Consider the following 7,927-nt stretch of genomic DNA (forward strand, 5'->3'; position numbering starts at 1 on the left):
AATTAATATCAAGAACCGTTTTGTGCAGTTATATTTGAGGGATTGCTTGATGGGCGTCCGAGTCTGAGGCCCATTAACATGAGCACTGAACAATCTCCGATCCTCGGAGAATAGGCTTGGCCCATTGGCGTTTCAGGAAGCAACGCCATTGCACGTAGTGTACGCTTCGTCACGTACTTTTCGTCAAATGACAGCTCGAGCAAAGCGAGATCAATAGCAGTCCATTACGCTGTGTATATCCTCACGAATATAGTCACTTTATCAACTACAGGATCAGTCACGTACGAAGGCAGCAACTAACCCTAACAGAAAAAAACGGTTATCGCCAAAATGCGGGCTTGCTTTCTAAACGTCAACTGCAACGCCAACAAGCACGCGTTAGGCGTCTTACTGAAGGGGCCGGGGCAGGGTGTCTGCGTTCGCGCGCTATGTATGTACAAGCTAAGCGCAAGGAGCAGACATGAATCAGAAAATCACAAGCGCGTCGCGAGCACGTATGAGGTATTTCTAAAGAAAATAACACAGAGATTAAATTGGATCCTTTCAGGATGTAACACTATCGACTACCACGAAATACAATCATTCGTCATCCAAGGCAAATGATCTCTTCAGAGTAATCCATATCCTTTTTTATCATACCTCGCACTCTGCACAATGTACGATTTTTAAAAATCAAGGGTTTCTGGAAATAAAGAGTCTGTTAAGACCCTATACAAAGTCGATAGTCATGGACATCTATCAAATAGTTCTCGCAAAGTGTATGTATAATAATGGGATTTTTCATATTTTTACTATGTGTATGACTATGACAGAGCCATTTGCCGTTATGTTGGCGATTTACTCGTGGGAAGTATTCAGAATATTCCGAGACTTTATCGTTTCCTTCTGTTCGCTGATTTCCTCGCTCTTTTCCATCGATGCGAGTGTCGCCAGCTTGCTTTTAATGTGTATGTAACGCTCATACTGCTTTTCAACAGGCGCAATGTCTTTCGCAGTGAGAATGCGTCTGCCGTATTGTTCGCGAAAAGATGATTCGAACTTCCGTAGGACTACGTGAAGCCACTTTTTTTCTCTCCGCAAAGTTTGCACGTCAGAGGCCTCAGATAAATTCGAGTCTGACCTCTGAAAAAGACTGCAAAGACGGTTCATTGAGGTCATCTCTCCCCCTATCAGATTGTCATGTGTGCTCGGTTGTCCTCTTTTCGGACTGTAGACAATGGGAAGATCGTCTCCTCTCCGAGGGCTTGGAGGAGGCAAGCCGCTGCGCTTAGAGTCCTTTCCGGGCGTTATTATCCCCCAGTAGGTCATCGAGGCCTCCACTTTCTCAACAAACAATAAATGCTTTGAAATATCCAACACGCGTTTCCAATCAATTCCGAGCCCCTCCTGCACCTACGTCCTTTTCCCGATTACCATCCTGCCCGCTCTCAGATCTATCTTTTCTTCTCGCCCGAACTTGTGCTCGTCTCGAAATCAACTGCAACTTCTCTGCTAATGGCGTATCAGTAATCCATACTTGGAAGAGCGCCTTCATATCCTCGAGGGAGACGCCTTTTGTTTCAGGGAGTAGAAGCAACACGAATGTGGCCATGCAGAAGCAGCAGAAGGCGAAGAAGAGAAAAGTGCCCCATAGATTGAGGCTATCCCGCAGAATTGGGAAGATGAAATGATACAAGGAAAGTGATCGATGAGTATGATGGGCGATGGGAATGTATAGACGATAATAAACCGACTCACGAAGCTTCCGTGCGTACAGGCGCCCGGGGGAAGCGCTACTACCTGCTCAGGGCCAACATCCTCTCAGACGACGAATACTTATGTACATATATACATGTGCATATACACATATATATATATATAGCACGGATACAAGACAAAGAAGTGGCCAAGAGACTCTTCTGGTCTCGGCCCCGTAGGGGGAGACAGGGAAGAACGTACGAAAGGAACCACGGAATGCATAAGCTGCTCGCATCCCTCCTTCCACCGCCCTTGACGACTACTCACTTTTCCGGGAGGATCATGACAGGCACCGCTTTTGCGATGCAGAAATTTGTCAGCCAGTTGGCAAGCGTGGTGATCGTCATGCATTTGCCCCGAAGGCGCTGGGGAAAGATCTCTGCCGAGACGACCCATGCTAGTGGCCCCCACTACAAGGAATGGAGAAAAGCAGGGAGGGCAGCGGTAAGGAGGACAGCAAATTTAAAGCAATTGAAATACGGGGGTGTGCTGGAAACGGAGATAGATCGAAGAGAAGGTGTGAAGAAGCGTTAGTAATGAAGGTGAGGGGCTTTTGGAGGGATATCAGAGGAAGGACCTTGAAGGGCAGACTAAATTGCAGCGAGGAAGGAGAAGCTGAGAACATACTGTCTTACCGAGTAGGCGAAGTTCATGACGTACAGAGCTGTACAAGCAATGATGACGCCAGCGAGGCGCTTATCGTTCTGGTAGTCAAAGGCAGCGGAGGTGAAGAGCGCGAAAAGGGCTAGTGACAATGAAGGAATTGAGGGGGCGAGGGTAAGATGCAACTTAGCGTACGGCCAAGACAAAACACCCTCAGTAAACGAGTATGTGGATACGGGGAAAGGAGATGCGCGCTAGAAATGAAGATACGATCATGGAAAGGACCGTGTGAATCACAATAGACGAAGGAATCGAGCCATTGCAAAGGCAAGGCCATGCGCACCCCGAAAAAAGCCTCACATGTACTCTCCGTCCAAAGTCTCCTTCCCGTTCCCCTCTACCCAACCCCCATCTCCTCGTCTATCCTCAGCACCACGCGCGCAGCCATTCAACTACCCTTTGAACATCGTCTCCCCAATACCTCATATCCGCGCATTGTGTGCTTCACTCTCCGTCGATCGAGGGGTGCACGTCCTCAAATCTCGCACAGACAAGACTCTACAATGCCATTTTATTTTTCAAATCACCAAACCAAGTATCGAGATAATTCACTAGCGTCTCGCATGCGGACCTCTCACCCGTGAATAAAGCCATCCCCAGCCCTCCGCAGACAAGAAGAAGCCGGCGCCCCGCCCGGTCCACCAGGTAGAGGGCAAGGAAGGTGCTGAGATAGTTGACGAGGGCCACGGCCAAGTTGGCGAGGATAGCCATCTCAGAGGCCAGGAACTTCTTGAAGATAACGGGGGCGAAGTACATGACCTGCGGCCGGGAAAATAGCAGAAGAAAACGGGAGGGGACAACTAAGCGTTGCAGGCGTTGGGGCCGTGATTGTCCTGCCGTCCGGTAAGGCAACCCTGCTGATGTGGACACTCCGGGCCTCGCTACATGGTTTGTTTACCGAATCCCGTGGCTCTTAAGGATCGCCATGCCGGGCATGCGCTTCGCGGGGGCCACTCTCTCGCACCATTCAAGACACCGACAGGACGTTCAAAACCCTCTTACCATTGCATTCAAGATCCCTTCTGGCCCTACACTCCCCTCGTTACGCTTTCTCTCTTACACGTGCTTGCTTGCTGTCTTTACGCGTCCCTCCACGTCTATTCGTATATCACATATCTTCCCTCGCATCCATCTACCGTCCACCCCTTCCCCTCCATTTCTAAAGGGGAACCCACCGCATTGATGCCGGAGAACTGCTGCAACAACTGCACGCCGAAGCCCAGCATGGTCCTGTACAACATAAAGTCCACGGGCGAGACCAAGTCCTTCCAGGCGCCCTTTTCCATTTGTGCCTCCGCCTGAGGGAAGAACACGGGTAGGAAGCGGATGCATAAGGATCTTAGTGCTGGAGGTGTTTCTCGATACTTGGCAACTCGCTCCAACCGCGCACACGGGCATCGTCTTTGCGTCGGTCGCAACCCTCCTTCTCACCCTCGACCCAGGCCTCTCACCCATCTTGCCTCTATGCTAACGATGTACCCCCCTCTGTTCCCCTTTCCGCCTTTGTCACCTGGCCCCCCTCCACTTCCCTGCCCTCGAGCCCGTTCCCTCCCAGAACATTCCCTACCTCCACAGCCTCCTCGATGCCTGCGAGCTCGCCTTCCACCTCCTCCTCTTGTCGGATCCGACCTAAGGAAGCCTTGGCCGCCTCACTCTTACCTTGCGCCACCAGCCAGCGGGGCGACTCTGGGAGACAAATCTAAGGTGCAGTATGGCATGTACAGGAAGGAGAGAGAAGAAGGGGAATAGTTGGTACGTGTCGGTGAATGTGAGCTTGAAAGAGAAAGCCATCGAGGGAGGGACAAGAACAAGGAGAAAAGGATAGTGGCGACTGTATGAAAGAGGATACGACAGGTGATAAGAAGGCCTCGCAAAGAACGATACATCTCGATAGAGACGATGAAGATGGCCAGAGCCGTCAATTGCACCAAGGGAGACAAAAAGGGGGAGAGAAAAGCAGCCAGCCAACCAGAAATGTCCCGTCTGCCCTACACCACTTGACAGAGCAGGCCGCGAAGACCACTCCCTACCATCAGGAGCATGAGAAGGAGGGAGAAGAAGCCCTTGCCACCGTAGGAAATGCGCCAGCCTTCGTCCCAGTGCTGCAAGCCCACGTTCAGGCCCCCGGCCAGTAGGATGCCGGCCGTGATGGAGAGCTGCTGGATCGAGACCACCAGACCTCGAACCTGGAGGAGGAGGAAGGGAGGAAGGGAGCGTGGGAGGGAGGGAGCACTTCGGAAGAAGAGAAGGTTGGAAGGGGTGGAGCAGGTAGGAAGTTATGGAGGGAGGGAGGGAGGGAAGGTAAAAGGAACGTCGAATGAGAGGTCGGCTCACCTTGGGGGGCGCGGTCTCTGACTGGTAGAGAGTAGCTGCCATGGACAGTCCGCCCACACCTGGAAAGGAAGGGAGTAGGAGGGGAAGCAGAAGGGCTTGGTGGGCGAGACGCAGTCAAAACAGGCGGAGCGCCCAGAGAGTTCGAGCGGCGTTTGGCTATCTCGGAGAACGTCCAAAACCCTAACAGCGAGCCTCCCCTACCACTCATCACCAGCAATAAGCGAGCAGGGAGATGAAAGCAGCCTCCCCTGAACCCCCCCGGCTCCCTCCCGGGCCGCCGCCCGAACCTACCGACGCCGGAGATGAAACGGCCGGCCAGAAGCATTTGGTAGCCGCTGGGGACAAGCTGGATGACGGCGCCGACGGTGAAGACGAAGGACAGGAATATGATGCAGCGTTTTCGACCCATGAAGTCGGTCAAGAAGCCCGAGGGGAGCGAGCCGACGATGCAGCCCAGGGAGAACATGGCGGTGATCCAGCCTGTGGGAAGGAAGGATCGGGGAGGGATCAGGGAGAGGGAAGGTCGGACTAGCTGGAGAGAGTGGCTCAATGATGTGGACCGCGGGCAAGTGGCTTCTCTCGACAGCAACTTCTCTCCTCGTCTGATAGCAATATCGATGTCGCTATCAGCGATCGAGGCTCTCGACGAGTCGCCTGTACGCGTGCTCGGCCATCGTATTCACTGCCCACGCTCTTCTCCTCCCCGACCAAGCCCGGTGCCGAGGCCGCATTCTCGTACCTACCTTACCAACGCACACACCTCTCTGTCCCGGGCCATTCAAAGTCCTCCCTCCCGTGCATTTCCTTCTCCTTGACCTCCTCCTTCTCTCCTCATCGGGTCCTTCCTCCTTTCCTCCCCCCCACCAAACGTTACTTATCCCCTTTCATCTCAGAGGCCTACCACCCGTGTCAGTCCTCCCTCCCTCCTCTCTCTCTCACGATAACCTTTGTTTTCAAGCCGTTACGAAGGAACGATCCCCTTACCTTGCTGGTTGGCCACCCAGGCCGGATCGGACTTGTCGCCCAGGGCCGGCCACCCGAAGAACCGTCTGAAGCCCGCCATTTCGAAGGTGCCTCCCGAGCCCCCTGAATGGGAAGGGTCGAGGCGTGACCGTGTTGTGGAAGTGGTGTTCCTTGGCTGAAGAAAGCCGTGGATGACCTTACCTTCACCAGTCTTCCACTATGTGACTGGCGGTACCCCTCCCCGCCCCGTTCTTTCCTCCCTTCCCCCTTACCAATGTCGTAGCCAAAGAGAAGGCCCGACAACGCAGTGATATTGGCAATGACGTAGACAAAGCGTTTCACAGGGTACTCTCGGTGAGCATCTGCGTCAGCGCCATGCCCATTCTGTGTGGTAGGGATCGAAAACCGCCGTAAAAGAACACGCCAAACGGCCAAGTAGCGACTGTCCACCACGATCATATCACACCACAAGATCCCAACTCCGATGTACTCCATATCACTCTATAGTCATTTGCGACTTGCCTCAACATCAGCAGAATTCTCCCCATGGCTGAGGCCGCTCCCCGCGTTGTGGCCGGTATCAGGCTGGTCTGACGGCCCCTTTTGAGGTGAAGACGAGACTGCCATGAGACAGGACCAACGAGCCCGAGGCACGCAGTAAGGTCTGTGAGATCTAAGATGCGAGGAAAAGTTAAGACGGTGAGGCAGGTATGGCTTGGTGTGCGGCAACATTCCCATATTCATGGAAAGCGCGTGGTACAACCCCGCGGATCGACCTCCCCTCCTGATATATTATCCACTGATTCAACACCTTTCAGATGACCAAACACACACCGCTACCCCTGTATCCGCATGCACACTTGATAAACATGTAGAAATATCCTGTAGCGGGATTCAGCGCACGGCCGAGTTTTATTGTCGGCGGGATTCTCAGCGGGCACATGCATTTTTCCTTGCACATACAGCACTTGAACTTTGTGCTTGAGGACCGTACGAGGCTATTGCTCCCCCACCTGTTCCAGGCGCCTTCTTTTGCGCCCCTTGTGAAATAAAGTGATAGTTGAAAGCAAGGGGGATGTCCTTTGCCAAATGTGCGGCGCCGGAGTAAGGAGTGATCTCATTTTGGGGGGGGGACCTCTATTAGGAAAAATTATCGCTCTCGCCAAGTGGAATATCACGAAGCATACTGACACTATATATGCCCCCGCCTTCCCCCTTCATCCCATGCTCGTGCACAGCGTAAATATTCCTACGTACTTGACTTGGACGCCATTGGCCTACTAGGAAATCATACCGCAACCACGGTCCTCCGCGCCGGGCGTTCATCTTCGACTTTCCCGGATTAGTTCGATCTTTTTACTCGGCACCATTTTGTCCCGCCCAATTTCTATTCCTGCCTTCGGGTTACCCCCCTTTGTTCAACGCGCTCTTGGGCTTTCGACCCTTCGTGCTTCCCGTCCGATACGTGTTTCAACTCAAGGCCGCCAACTTCGTATGCCGGCATCCTCCTCCCCTTCGTCTCCGACATCTTCCTCCTTCCCTTCTCCGCCCCCCCTACATCACACGCCCGATCCTTACGATGGCATAATCATTGATCCTCAGCAACTACCGAAGGACCCATGTATTTTTGCACAGCATTTGACGGAATCATTGGCGGGTGCGTATGGCGTCACGGGAAGGGGAACTAGGAAGGAGTAAGGTCGGGAGGGAAGGTCTGAGATGCATTCGTCGAACGCGGCCCCATGTGGAGAGAGAGCTAGACTCCTACGCACGCGCAGCTTGCGTAAAGCTACGACTCTGCTCCCTGGTTCGGACTCGACCAGATCCTCCATATCGTCGTCTCATTTTTGCGCTCGCCTGTAGCTCTGTCTCTCCCTTCTCCGCCCTGGTCGCCACTTTGCCTTCCCTCTCACCATCCCTCCCACCTTCATTGAAATCTTGCGTACATTCCATCCCTCTTTGTACAGCTACTGTCTCACTCCTCTCCCTCTTCCCCTCTCCCACCCTATCAGCCTGGCGTCTCCAGCATCGACGCGGCATCTGGCTGAAGCTGCCCCTGACCCTTGCTTCCCACGTGCCCGTGGCGGCAAGCTCGGGGTTCGTCTTCCATCACGCCGAGCAGGACTACGTGATGATGACCCACTGGCTGGAGGAGGGGAAGCCCTGCACCTTGCCGCCCGGGCCCACACACCAGGTCGGGAGGGAGGGCGGGGCAGAGGGAGGGATCTAA

At 53.6% G+C, this 7,927-nt stretch overlaps 1 protein-coding gene across 1 annotated transcript; it reads right to left on the reverse strand.

The window, feature by feature from the left end:
* Positions 1–1,433: 1,433 nt before the first annotated feature.
* On the reverse strand, positions 1,434–5,200 carry HXT (MFS transporter, SP family, sugar:H+ symporter; the record flags this gene model as incomplete). Its single annotated transcript, XM_005852589.1, has 9 exons — positions 1,434–1,488; positions 2,005–2,147; positions 2,373–2,482; positions 2,979–3,159; positions 3,576–3,698; positions 3,968–4,099; positions 4,431–4,586; positions 4,735–4,793; positions 5,026–5,200. 9 exons carry the CDS (start codon positions 5,198–5,200, stop codon positions 1,434–1,436), a joined length of 1,134 nt encoding a protein of 377 aa, XP_005852651.1.
* Between the last annotated feature and the right edge of the window lie 2,727 nt (positions 5,201–7,927).

This window comes from Nannochloropsis gaditana, assembly GCF_000240725.1.
Source record: "Nannochloropsis gaditana CCMP526 unplaced genomic scaffold scaffold1068, whole genome shotgun sequence".
In the NCBI taxonomy this organism is placed as follows: domain Eukaryota; class Eustigmatophyceae; order Eustigmatales; family Monodopsidaceae; genus Microchloropsis; species Microchloropsis gaditana.